Source organism: Podarcis muralis, chromosome 5, assembly GCF_964188315.1.
Source record: "Podarcis muralis chromosome 5, rPodMur119.hap1.1, whole genome shotgun sequence".
Lineage (NCBI taxonomy): Eukaryota > Metazoa > Chordata > Lepidosauria > Squamata > Lacertidae > Podarcis > Podarcis muralis.
In genome coordinates this window covers 91565914-91579987 of record NC_135659.1, presented here as the reverse complement: position 1 = coordinate 91579987, position 14074 = coordinate 91565914, and the positions used below count along the sequence as shown (strand labels likewise).

Genomic DNA, 14074 nt, shown 5'->3' with positions numbered 1-14074 from the left:
CTTCCAGCTCTTCTTGTTCCATTGCTAATGATGCGAGGCTATTAGCATGACCTTTGCATCCTGCCTGGGAGATTTAGAAGCTTCTGGTTTGTTGCTGCTAGAAGCAGAAAGTTATACCTTGGCCAGATCCAGGAAGGCAGTTCATGTAATCTTAATTTCTCTCTCTCATGAAGCTCAAGAGTGTTTCTTTTGTCCCTCTCCTTTGCTCTTAAGGCTCACCATTCCCTTTGATAAACATTTCTTTATGGGCCAGTTCATATTTATGGGAAATTTATAAATTGAGCTGGGCTCCTGCTTGAGGAGCCACTCACTCTGGCTATCTATTTTTCTCAATGAGCTCTCACACAGAACTTGACTCAGAGAATGTGCCAACTTCAGCTGTTCCTTTATTCTTCTTTATGTGGTTCCTGTTTATAATAGGTAAGCACGTTTCTGCAGATCCTCATTAATGTGTATGAGTTTGCGAAAGTTCTGCAGGTTTTACCAATACTGTTGTGTGCAGCTATTGTCTGAATTTTGGCCAGTGAAGAAGGTGCAAGACATTCAGCTAATGCAACATGTCAATGGAAAACTGCTCATACAATGGGGCCTTTCAAAATGTGTGTTTCAGTCTCAGAAGTGATAATCCTTATCCCGCTTTCCTCCCACAACCAAACTGCTGAATCGTAAAACACACACTTACCAACAATGGCTGCTTTTGGATATTACCCTAAACCCGGGATAAAATGTTGTGAGCAACAACTCCCACCATCGCCTTCTATTGACCTTGCAGGTTTTAGCTGCCTCCTCTGGTCTGCAGTGAGACAAGGCATGGTGCCAGGCAGCGCTCAGGCTGGATGCAGGGAGAGGTTGAGCAAAGCAAGGCAAGATGTGAGGCAAGGCTCATCCTGCCCTATATGACTGCAGGGCTCGCGTGTTGCTTCAGCAACAAACTTCAGCTCAGCCCTCTACAGTGGCAGCATGCCAGAGCCTTGCACTCCACTGTGCCATTTTACCCACCAAACAAAAATGCTGTCTGTTGTGTCAGACTGATGGGTAATACAGTTTTGTCCCGGCTTTTATCCATGCAATTACTCATTTCCCCCTCCAGGCTTGCCTCTCCCTTCTATGGCACACGCACACACTGTTCTCTTGTTCAAAACAAACGGCTTAAAAATACATGCACTTTATGAAAACTAGCACAAATAGACAGGGAGGTATACAGCCTGCTTTAGGTGCACGCCCATGTCTTTTCATCGAAAGCACAAATCACAGTTGTTAGCGCACGTTGCGCTGGAAGGGGCTTTTTCAGTTAAATAGGCCAACTTCAGTGGCCTCCCACTGTGATGGAGCAGCAGGGGCCTCTGATCTTACTGGGCCTTCTGCAATGGGCCACCAAGTCTGAGAATGGCAGTGCCATGTTCTTGGGCTGGAGGGATACTGGGTTGTGACAGGTTGATTGGAACAGAGGGCACCATGCCTGCTATCCCTGCACAAACCATAATTTGGCACAACCAGAATAAGCCAAGGTGAGCCCTGGACTCATGTGTTCCAAGCATGTGTTTCCAGTGTTCATTTGTTGTTTAGTCATTTAGTCGTGTCCGACTCTTCGTGACCCCAGGGACCAGAGCACGCCAGGCACTCCTGTCTTCCACTGCCTCCCGCAGTTTGGTCAGACTCATGTTTGTAGCTTCGAGAACACTGTCCAACCATCTCGTCCTCTGTCGTCCCCTTCTCCTTGTGCCCTCAATCTTTCCCAACACCAGGGTCTTTTCCAGGGAGTCTTCTCTTCTCATGAGGTGGCCAAAGTATTGGAGCCTCAGCTTCAGGATCTGTCCTTACAGTGGGCACTCAGGGCTGATTTCCTTCAGAATGGACAGGTTTGATCTTCTTGCAGTCCATGGGACTCTCAAGAGTCTCCTCCAGCACCATAATTCAAAAGCATCAATTCTTCGGCGATCAGCATTCTTTATGGTCCAGCTCTCACTTCCATACATCACTACTGGGAAAACCATAGCTTTAATTTTACGGACCTTTGTTGGCAAGGTGATGTCTCTGCTTTTTAAGATGCTGCCTAGGTTTGTCATCGCTTTTCTCCCAAGAAGCTGGCGTCTGTCACCATCTGCAGTGATCACGGATCCCAGTTTTTATTAGCTACAGTTTATTGTGTAATCTGAACAAGAAACCCATGTTAATGCTTAATATGGTGTGCTTCAAAATGTCTTGTGAGTTTAGACAACACGACAAGACTTGATAAATCAGAAATCGGAAGCTAAAGTGTCTCCCCATGGTTGCACCAGAGGAGGAGGGTGTAGCATGAGAGTCTTACAATAACAACAATTTTGCCCCAGCCACTCTGAAGCTTAACTAGGCTTGTTCTTGTCACTCTAAACTGTGGTTTAGTGTGATGTCTGAGCATGGCCAATCAGAATACCAATGATTCAGTATTCTGATAACCAGAGAGAAATATACAGGATACAGAATCTTTACTAATTACTGTAGCATTTGTTCAGTCATGGTGGAAACTTAAAAGCTGATACAGATTACCTTCCTCCACGGCTGGTGCGAGTGCCACGAAGCTGATGTTGGGTGGCAATCAATTTAATAGTCCCATTTACACCAGGATTACTTTCCTCTGTCTACTTGTGTGCTATCACCAATTGTGCTTCGGGGGGGGGGGGTGAGGGAACCCCCAGAACAGATTTAGGGGGCATGTGAAAGGAGGGGAGAGCATTCTGTTGTGAAATCCCTTGGGCTGATGGAACTGTAACCTTCTTGAGTACAACCCATCGTCAGCTGCTACATATGGTGGTTGGGGGACCGTCTTAGATGTTGTACTTCTGCTCTTACCCCCACTGTCTTGACTATTGGCTCTGCATGCAAACCCAGGGACTCAATGGAAATACATGGGTGTGTACCTGAAACGGGCTGTCTACCACAGCTCCCTGTCTATTTCTTACAGCTTTTATAAAATGCATCTATTTTTAAGCCCTGAGTTTCGAATGAGCGAACTGTACGGGCGTGTGCCATAGGAGGGTGAGGCATGCCTGGAGGGGGAAATGAGTAATTGCGCAGATAAAAGCTGGAGCAGAACTGTATTATCCATCAGCCTGACACAACAGAGCACATTTTTGTTGGGTGGGTATAATGGCACAGTGGAGTGCAAGTTTATGGCATGATGTCACCTTACCTAATAAATCGGCACCATGGCCCAGTCAGGACAAGATTCTAAGTCTTGCCTGGCGCCTCTAGAACTGCCTGTTTAGTCAGAGCAAACCTCAGCTAACAAAATCACAGGGAAGGCGTAATCCGCCAGGAATTTCTCCTGCAGGTTTCCCATTGAAATGAATGGCATTTGTGCAGCAATGTACTGCTCCAACCACTGCTCCCACCTACCCTCTGGGCAGCTGCCACTCATTTGTCCTTGTCCAGGGGATATTCTTGGTATTAACATTCCAATGCTGTTAAACTGAAGTGCAGTGATACAATAGGGTTGTTGTTGTTGTTTTTTAAATAAGTGACGTGGAAGTTTTTGAGAAGAGGCAGTAAGAGAGGAGGAACACAGTTTTCTAGAGACAGTCCCAATGCCATTCATTAGTAGCACGCAAATGACTGTATAAAAGTGCTCTTAAAATTTTTACTGGCGAAAAATGAATTACACAGAGATCCTAGTAATATTTGTATTTCCTTTATGGCATTCTTCCTCATAGTTGTCAGATAGGAGCCCAATGCATTTTGCTTTTTGTGGCAGAATATTTGGATCCTGCCCCTTCCCACTCATTGGCAGTGTGCACCACATCAGAACTTACTGGTGCATTGTGAGACGCATTAAATAAATAGCCTCACACATCCACTGGGGGCTCTGTTCTGTAGTAATGCTTGTAAACAGCATTCTCTGACATGCAGTATTGCATGGAGAAGCTGTGATTACTGTTCAAAATATTTAATTTCTGTGATGCCACTTGCAAAGTTAAAGATGTAAGGCCAACGATACTGCTTAGGTTCATTCTTATAATAAAAAATCTACACGTTTGGGGCCATTCACTGACCTACTCCAAGAGTAATAAGCATGCTCTGTCTTCACTTGCCAGGTTACAGTGTGACTGTCAGCACAACACCTGTGGAGCGTCATGTGATCGATGCTGCCCAGGCTTCAACCAGATGCCATGGAAACCAGCCACAACCGACAGTGCCAATGAATGTGAATGTAAGTTTTATCTTCCTATATACATAGAAATGTAAGACTGTCATCAGGCAGCCTCCATGGGAGGATTTGTATTTCCTCATCACAATGCTGGATTTGCATGAAGTCAGGGTGGCCTAGGGGAGCGGAAGAGAAGGCAGCTTGCACAACACCAGTGGGTGATTTAGTAAAGAAGGGATGGAGAGAGCTGAGAGGAAAGTGGTGGTTTTAAACAGCAGAGGTTGGGGTAAATAACCTTCATTCAGTGGAATATGTGAGGCGGAAAGGTTGAGTACAGCAAGAAGGAAGAGACACTAAAATGAAGAAGTTGCTTGTTTTAAACTGCCATTTTCCTCTCTGTCTCTGCCACTGCTTTACTCAAACTTCTGCTGTTGTTTAACTACAACAGGAAGGAAGGAATGCTGAAGGGGGGGGGGGGAGTCTGTTTCAAACTTTCCCCTCATGTGAGAGAGATAAAGGATGTGGAGCCCTCAAATATTCCATAGTACTTTCCCACAATCATTGTATTCCACTCCTAGTATCATGTGTTGTCTTCAACATGAAGCTCCAGATTCAATGTAGTATTTTGGATGAGATATGTATTAACAAGGACACAGTTAGTGCAGTATCCATCAACTGAACTTGACCTCTAACTGAACAAGCTAACTGGCAGGCTTGCACTTGAGACTCAGTTCGTCTTCAAGATGCAGTAACAAATAACAGCATGCGATGTGCTGTCAAAGTGGGCTGCAGAATAGGAGAGAGGCGGCGGCGTGGAAATGGAAGGTTGGTCTGTGTGCAAGGGAGAGTTAAGAAGAGTGAAGAAGAAGGGGAAGGGGAGCAAAGGGTGTTGCAGAAAAGGAGGGAGTAGAAGGCATAGGAGGGGGGTTGAAGATGGAAGCAGGGCCATGAAAGGGTCTGAAGAACAGGATAGTGGCTTTATAGTTGGGTGGAAAATGAAATAGGGGGCTGAGTAGCTGCTGTGTGTGGGAGGAAGACGGTGCAGGAAGTTACCACAGGGGCGGTTTGTGTTCAAGGTGGGGGATTGCATAAAAAGGGGAAACAGCGTGGAAATGGAGCGAAGGTGAAAACAGGTGCAAAGCAGGACTGAAGAACAGAAGAGTGGATTCAGAAATGGGTTTGGCCAGGTGCAAAACAAGCTTAGTAGTTGCATGGGGTAGGAAGGGAAAGCTCCAGTGGCATAGGAAGGGGTGTGCGGGTCACCCCAGGTGTCATCACAGAGGGGCGTGATGAAATGCAAAAATATGTGTTTTTGAAAAAATAACTCCCGCATGCCCCTTCCTACACCACTGCAGGAGCTCTCTCCCCTCGAGTGATTTCCAGAAACCAGAAGCACTGCTACCTCCAACTTTGAAGGCAGATCACAGCCTTTACGGCTAGTAGCCTTCAACAGCCTTCTCCTCCATGAATCTGCCTAATCCAGAGGCATAGCTAGGTGAGGCGGGGGGCACTGGGTGCCACACCATGGGGTCTGCAGCGTGCCTGAGCCACGTGTGTCTCCTGAGGCGGGCGGGCGGACTGCCTGCAAGCTCCACGCTGCTTTTTCAAGCTGTGCGGGGCTTGCATCTGCCCACCGTCTCAGCTGCCCTACAGAAGAAGAGTTTGGATTTGATATCCCCTTTGTCACTACCCTAAGGAGTCTCAAAGTTGCTAACAATCTCCTTTCCCTTCCTTCCCCACAACAAACACTCTGTGAGATGAGTGAGGCTGAGAGACTTCAGAGAAGTGTGACTGGCCCAAGGTCACCCAGCAGCTGCATGTGGAGAAGCAGGGAAGCGAACCCAGTTCACCAGATTACAAGTCCACTGCTCTTAACCACTACACCACACTGGCTCTCAGCTGAGGGGGAGGCTGCAGAGAGGCTCCACACAGATACACCGCTGGGAACCTCTAGGGGGAATGGAATGAGGGGATTTAGCAAGTGACGTAAGCACGGGACCAGCCCCTAGTAGAATTTTTTATATATATAAAAAACCCCGAACTGGTTCATTCAGCTGTTTAATGTTACAGGCAGTTGCAGAACCAGAAATGAACACACTTGATTTACCTGACGATCGGTGTTGGCCTGCGTTTCACTCACATGCAGGGTTCAAAGAGAACAGAAATCTGACACTCTCCTGCTTCGTTGGCTTTTGTTGGAGAGCAGTGGGGAGGATTCTGAAAACGAGTTTAAACTTAACCTCTTGTTCACTAGCCTAGCAGTGTGCGCGCTTCGCCCAGCAGATGCACCTGATTCATTCTGTAATGGAGTATTAAATTAAAACAGTCACAACGCAGAGTACTAACCACTATACGATCACGGCCAAAAGAAGAAGAAGCAGAGAGTGGGAAGAAGAAGAGGAAGTTTTCACAATGGAACAAAAGTAGACAATGGGGTCCCCACAGCACCTGTATTGGACCCTGAGCTGCTATTAAAGTTATTCATTATACATTATCTGGAGCTTGGTAAGCAGTGAGGTAGCTGGATTGATATAAATCTGTTCCAACCCTAGGAACTTCTGCAATCTGGTTGAATGGGCAGAAAGCATCATTCAAAACCCCGCAGTTAATTCTGCTACTGCAAAAGGAAGAATATGTAAATCAGAGGCTGCGTCAGTTCTAACTCGCCTTTTCTTGTCATCGCAGCCTGCAATTGCAACGGTCATGCCTATGATTGCTATTATGACCCAGAGGTGGATCTTCACAAGGCCAGCACAAATCGTGATGGTCAGCTTTCAGGTGGAGGTGTATGCATTGACTGCCAGGTAAGTCTTGGCTGGAAGTGCTGCAGAACAAAGGGCGTTTGTGTCTCTTGGGTTGCTGTTGGCGTTGCCAGTGAAACTACTGCACTGGCCGTGAGAAAGCTGAGACCTGTTAAGAGGAAATGTGAGCTCTTAACGTTATCAGATTATATCCTAGAGGAAAATAACTGGAAAGGATCTGAAAAGAATATAATGCAGACTCTTACGGAGGCAGGATCCTTTAGGGATGGCTCATTGATCCTGACATGCAATGCAGATTATAGCATATCCCAAGTATCAAGAGCTCCTTCGCTCCTTATGTAATTAGTGAGTGAACTCTCACCTCCCAAATGTACTGCTAGAGGACCCTGTAATGTGCAAGGCCCATATTAACATAGGCTACCTTTGAATTGGGTGGCTGTCCATATGAACTGCAATCACCATCTAAAGCCCATCTTCATGCCTCTCTTCCACGAGAGATCTGGAGAGTGGCAACACGAGAACAGGCCTTTTCTGTGGTGGCTCCCCATTTGTGCAATGCTTTCCCTTGGGAGGTTCACTTGGCTCCTTCATTACATACCTTTAGGTGCTAATCTTCTCTGTATCATTCCAATTTTTAGTATATGTGCAGCCGGAGGCAAAAACATTTGTCTTCGGTCAGGCCTTGGGCTGTTTAACATTCTGTGATCTTTTAAATGTGTTTGTGGGAGAGGAGGTATTCGTTCGTTTTTGCTTTACAGTATTATGTGTTTTTTGTTCTCGTTTTGCGTTTTTATGTTGTGAACCACCTTGTGATCTTTGGATGAAGGGCGGCACACAAATTTAATTCATCATCATCACTGAAAAGCCTGGACTTATTATTTTTCAGCATCACACAGCGGGTGTCAATTGCGAGAGGTGCAGCCCAGGATACTATAAATCCCCAGACCATCAAATAGATTCACCATACATTTGCTATCGTGAGTATGCTTCCTCATGTACATCATAGATACAGTCCAGTATCCAAAAGTGACATGTACAGTGTTGTGTTCACGAGTACCTTTGCCAATCCCCCCCCCCAAATGCTGGGGGCTCTGCAGAGCAGAACCCCATAAAGTGCTGTTGAGAGAGAAAAAATGCTGTTGAGGGAGGGAAAAACTGACTTTCTGCTACATCTTGGGTGCTCTGAAGCCGTTCTCTAAATCTCCATGTCTTCAGCTTCAGTTACACAGTGCCAAGGTAACAAGCTCTTCTTATGTTCTTACCTTGCCCATAGTTTCTGGATTGTATTCTTAATTGCTGGGGTTGATTATTTCATGCCAAATAGTGGTGGTGATGGGATTCAGGATTTTTCAGAAGCTGTATTGAGACGCATCTGCTGATATTGTGGTTTGACCAGAGTATGTTTTAGGCAATGCAGGAGAACGGGCAAGAAATCTTTGTGGTTTAGGAAGGGTCAAGATATCATACACCAGACAGATGAGGTATAAATAATAAATTCTTCTTCTTCCTCCTCTTTCTTCTTCTTCACCTTAGCCCATAGTAAATGTGGGTCTCCCCATTGAAGAGCAACCCTGCTAACCATACCGTGGACCAATGTGTACTCTCTGCCTCTGGTCTGAAGTGGCAGAGGGAGTTCATTGTAATTTCTTCCCTTCTAGGTTGCAATTGCGACTCAGACTTCACAGATGGCACCTGTGAGGACCTCACTGGCCGCTGTTACTGCAAGCCGAATTACACAGGGGAGCACTGCGACTCATGTGCAGATGGCTACGTAGAGTTCCCGCACTGTTATCGTACGTATTGCTCCCACAGCCCATGAGGCCTTTCAGCATAAGCTAAGCTCTGTGAGTTTCCAGAGGTCAACATTCTGGTCCTTGCCATGTTTGTGATGGAGCCTGCTTCAGGCTCTCTTTTTTGGATTACTGCACAGCAGCCTTGGCCTCTGGCTTCCAAAAATCCGCTTCTTACAGTATCTTGCTAAACCTTTTAATGGGATTGCTGGTGGTGGTGTGTGTGTGTGTGATTTAGAGAGCGATAGAGCGCTTGATTTCTGAACTGTAACAAAAGTAATATTTTGGAACCTAGAAGGGCTTATTTACAGAGGACTGGATTTATTTTAGACTAATGCATAGTGATGAATTTGTTATTTCTCTTGAGCATGGAACTAACATTTCCATTGTCTTTCCCTTCATTTAGCTGAACCAGTTTACTCATACAATGATACTGGAGAGCAAGTCCTCCCAGCTGGGCAGATAATAAGTAAGCTCATCTTCCTGTCCCCACCCCCATCCCTACTTTTAAGAAATTACTATGCCTCCTTTTACTATGGTTGGTCCTTTAAGATCATTGCAGCAGTAACTTCTTGGCAATTGGGAGTCCTGATGTACCATGCACACATTTAGCTTAATCCTTTTTTCTTCCCTCTCGCCACTTTCCAGACTGCGACTGCAATGTTGCCGGGACAAGAGCGAACGCCTGCCGGAAAGATGCTCAAACGGGGTTGTGTTTGTGCAAACCCAACTTCCAAGGGACTCAGTGTGACCAGTGTGTGCCTGGGTACTATGGACCAGGTTGCCAACGTGAGTAAACGAAGTCGACGGGTTCTGCTGAACTCATAGGCAGCCCTCCTGTTTTGAGAGTTGAGAGAGTAGGCTTGTTTTTGTCGTTGTGGTGCTGTGGTTGCAACAGAGCTCTCAGTTTGCAGAGCTTTTCATAAGCCAGTGGCGGCGAAACAAGGCCCTCCAGCTGTTTTGGGACTACAACACCCATCATCCCTAGCTAACAGAACCAGTGGTCAGGGATGATGGGAACTGTAGTCCCAAAACATCTGGAGGGCTGAGTTTGGCCACCACTTTCATAAGCCAAAGCTACAACCCTTTGCCTCCAAGGAATGTACAGTGGTACCTCGCAAGACGAATGCCTCGCAAGACGGAAAACTCGCAAGAAGAAAGAGTTTTCAGTTTTTCGAGGTGCTTCGCCAGATGAATTTCCCTATGGGCTTGCTTCGCAAGAAGAAAGCCCATAGGGAAATCTCCGGGGACCTCTTTTAAAATGCTGGCGGTCGGGAGCAAAGACTTTCGCCCACCGCCGGCCTTCAGAAGAGGTCCTGGACCTCTTCTGAAGGCCGGCGGGGGGCAAAAGTCTTTGCTCCCGACCGCCTGCCTTCCCGGGATAGTGGAGACTTCTCCGCTGTCCCGGGGCGATCTTAAAATGCTGGCGGGCAGCAGCGAAGCCTTCGCTGCCGACCCCCAGCATTTTAAAAGCCCCTGGGACAGCGGAGACTTCTCCGCTGTCCCGGGCGATCTTAAAATGCTGGCGGGCGGCAGCGAAGCCTTCGCTGCCGCCCGCCAGCATTTTAAAATCACCCCGGGACAGCGGAGGCTTTGCTGCCGCCCGCCAGCATTTTAAAATCGCCCCGGGACAGCAGAGAAGTCTCCGCTGTCCCAGGGGCTTTTAAAATGCTGGCGGTCGGCAGCAAAGCCCTCCTGTCCCCGGAGCTTGTGGGGCGGGAGGTGGGGAGAAGGGCTTTTCTTCCCACCGCCAGCCTTCAGAACAGCCTTCTGAAGGCTGGCGGTGGGAAGAAAAGCCCTTGTCCCCCCCCCCCAAACCTTCAGAAGAGGTCGGGGGACAGACTGTCCCCGGACCTGGTCTGAAGGCGGTTTCCATACGAACGCATTGATTGATTTTCAATGCATTCCTATGGGAAACCGTGCTTCGCAAGACAAAAAACTCGCAAGAAGAAAAAACTCATGGAACGAATTAATTTTGTCTTGCGAGGTACCACTGTATAGTCTAAAGAAGGGATGGGCAGGCTTCTGAGATCATAGGAGCCAACTCTTGGGGGCTTCAGCCTCCACAATGTAATATTTGAGGGAACCGGATGACTGCCCCCCCAGTTGATGGACATTCCCATCCAAATGGTGTGTGTGTGCCACATCATGTGATTGATTATGTGGGGTGGGGCTTACCTGGGCCCTCACAATATTTTATTCAAGTTGGCCCCCCTGTCTGAGATCTACTTCATTTTTCACTAGAACCTCAGGGTCTACCAATCAGAGCCTTACGCAAAAGACATTGTGGGCAGTATCCAGCTAAGTCCTACTCAGAGCAGGACCTTTAAAATAAATGGACAAGATATTTAAGCCTATTTATTTCAATGGGCAACTAACACGGGATACAATCCACGGTTTAGAATTTGAAGAGCAGGGTACCCCTGAGCCTAGGAATTCATTTTGAGTACCAGAAGTGAAATCTCAAGTTTTGTCCCTATGGATGTGAAGAAAAACTTGCAATCAGATATGTCTGCTAGTTGCTGTTTTACAGCGAAGTGCACCCAAATAACCGTTTGTTTGTGTTTTGCTCCCACAGCATGTCAGTGCTCTGGCCCTGGCTACTATGATGGCACGTGTGACAGTGAGACTGGCCAGTGTCTTTGTCGAGCTGGATTTGAAGGCTACACGTGTGATCAGTGTGCCCCTGGCTACTTCAACTACCCACTGTGCCAGCGTGAGTTTTCAGGCACAGCAGAATTAATCACTGTGGGCTTTGGCAAGTGTATGTTCTGCAAACGCCTGCATCTTTCTCAGTTCTCACGAGTTCCTACTGGTTGCACAGGGGCATTTGGGTATGTGCAGGCAGTGTACAGTGAAGTCTCTCTCATGCTCAGTGGCTGTACTTGCACCCTTCCTCATCCTTCCACTGGAATCCTGTTTGGGTTTGTTCCTTCCCCCGTGCTCTGCCACTATACCAGTATTAGTCAAAAAGCTGAACATTATTTGAAAAACACAAAACTGGAAGCAGAACAAATTCTGCTAAGCCAAGTAATTATATGAAAATATTTTTCATTGTCTAATGCCAATAGGACGACAAGATTTTCATTTCCTTAGTACAAAATTTGTGTTTATTTTTTAAATGCAGCATAGATTCCTGAGTATGGGTTGGTGGGTGCACGTCCCGATTTCATTAGACCTGGCATTGTTTTGTCCCTTGTGTGCTCCCAAACACCTATCCTGTTAGTCTGCTTGGCCAATACTTAACCTTTGCAGTGATGCTCAAGTCCTCTATTTGAGACCCCAAAGTTCTGAACCCTGGGTATTTTTTTCGTTGCAGTTTGTGGCTGCAGTGCTGTTGGGACATTGCCAGAAGGCTGTGATGCCTCTGGAAGGTGCTTCTGCAGGCCTGAATATGTTGGGCCTCACTGTGACCAGTGCAGCGTTGGATATCACTCATACCCTCACTGCCAAGGTATGAAAGGGCTAGCAGGGAAGAGGCAGATTCTGTAATTTATTGACACAAAAGAAAGAAGTCTCTCTTCTTTCAAATCAAGACCCAAGGCAAGGGTGTTATCTGCCGCTGTTGTTGTGAAGAAACTCTCGGAAATGGGTGCAATGCATCTGCTAAAGCCTGGGGTATTTCCCCCCCCCCCCCATGTGCATTAGATACCTTCAAGTAGAGTTAGTTTCCTCTATTGCTCGAAGGCAGAGAACTGTGACTTCAAAGGACACTTTAGGCTTTGCCTTCCTGTTGACGTCTCAGTTCACTTCCTGCCTTTGTTCGGAGCAGAACACAGCTCTCCCTTGTATTTTCCAACTTAAGATCTGCCCTCTTTTCCTCGTGATTCTTCCTTTTGTCTTTCTGACTCCTGTGCTTTTCAGATACCTTGCCATCCTTTCTGATTCAGTAGTATCGGTGTTCTCTTCAGAAACAGGAAGGTTACCAAGCAGTATTTGGGGAACTCGTACCTGCATATTGCCTGTAATTTAAAACGGGGGAGAAGGTGTCCAGACACATTAAAGCCCCCTAAAAGTATTTATGTGACAATGCCAGCTATCACATGGCCCTGCCACCCAATAGCTACAAGCACTCATCAATGCTAGTCAGCTGTGTGTATGGACATGGCTATTGGAACCTGCTTGTTCTAGAACAGTGTGAGGAACCTTCACCCCTCCGGGTCTTGTTGATTGACAGCTCACATCATCCCAGGTCCTTGATCCTGCTTGCTGGGTCTGCTGGGCATTAAGAGTACAGAATAGAATCATGGAAGGGACCATGAGGGTCATCTAGTCCAACCCCCTGCAAAGCAGGAACCTTTCCCCCAACGTGGGTCTTGAACTCACGACCGTGAGATTAAGAGTCTCATTCTCTTCCAACCGAGCTGTGGTTCAGCAACATCTGGAGGGCCAAGGGTTCCTCCTACAAGGAAAGATAGCTTGTCTCGGGAGGGAAAGTTCAGCTGCCTGTTAAGAGAATGTGGCATTTGGTTTGGAATGAAATAATTAATTTTACAAGCAGACAAAATAATCAATTTTTCCAAGCGTGTGAAAAGCATGTTGGTGCCCTCGCTTATTGACTTCTGCAACCTCTTTGTGTGCTTTCCCCACCCCACCCCCCACAGCTTGTTCCTGTGACCCCCGAGGTGCTCTGGACAACGACTGTAGCCCTGTTGGTCAGTGCCATTGCCACTCAAATTATGTAGGCCACACATGCAACCAGTGTGCCCCAGGCTTTTATGGGTACCCTACCTGTACAGGTGAGTCATGTTGCTATACTAACTCTGCAGTTCTTTGTGTTCACAAGGGTCTTTGACTTCAATCCCTTTTATAATTTGGTTCACGTTGCAGGGGTATGTATGCTTTATTACATGAGTTTTTTGTGTTTGCTTCTCATTCCATTCAAGATGGCATACAATACAAATATGCACATGTGGTTCCTGGTTAGATTTCATTGCTCGTTATCAAAGAATTGCTGTAGGATGCACTGTCCCTGAGTCACACAGCTGATAGCTTCTAACACTTTTTATATTCTCTTCCTCTGCTAAATGTGGAAAACATGAGCTCTGGCCAACTGGCTTGGCATTAGCTTCCAGTGCTGATATTGGCAGTGTGTTTTTGAAGAGTTGGCGCTGTGCTCCCCGGCTGCAGGCTGCTATCCGCAAGCCTTCGGAGCCCGGTGGGAACTCCCTCCACGCTCAGAAGGCTTGCGGATAGCTTCCTGAAGCCTGGAGAGCAAGAGGAGTCGGTGCGCACCGACCCCTCTCGCTCTCCAGGCTTCAGTGAAAGCCTGCATTCGCCCCATAGGACGCACACACATTTCCCCTTCATTTTTGGAGGGGGGAAAGTGCGTCCTATAGGGCGGAAAATACGGTATATAAAAAATGGACAGTTCTTAAGAAAAAACAGTTGTTTTCTCA

The 14074-nt window shown here is 46.9% G+C and overlaps 1 protein-coding gene across 2 annotated transcripts in view; it reads left to right on the top strand.

Moving 5' to 3' along the window:
- LAMA5 (laminin subunit alpha 5) overlaps window positions 1–14074 on the top strand; it is a 209382-nt gene that overhangs the window by 95812 nt on the left and 99496 nt on the right. For both annotated transcript variants that reach the window (XM_077929358.1, XM_077929357.1), the window contains exons 7-15: window positions 4071–4186; window positions 6809–6927; window positions 7772–7862; window positions 8544–8678; window positions 9082–9144; window positions 9324–9464; window positions 11254–11391; window positions 11995–12129; window positions 13280–13414. In XM_077929358.1, coding sequence (XP_077785484.1) covers window positions 4071–4186; window positions 6809–6927; window positions 7772–7862; window positions 8544–8678; window positions 9082–9144; window positions 9324–9464; window positions 11254–11391; window positions 11995–12129; window positions 13280–13414 — 1073 coding nt within the window. The remainder of the gene's footprint in view (window positions 1–4070; window positions 4187–6808; window positions 6928–7771; window positions 7863–8543; window positions 8679–9081; window positions 9145–9323; window positions 9465–11253; window positions 11392–11994; window positions 12130–13279; window positions 13415–14074) is intronic.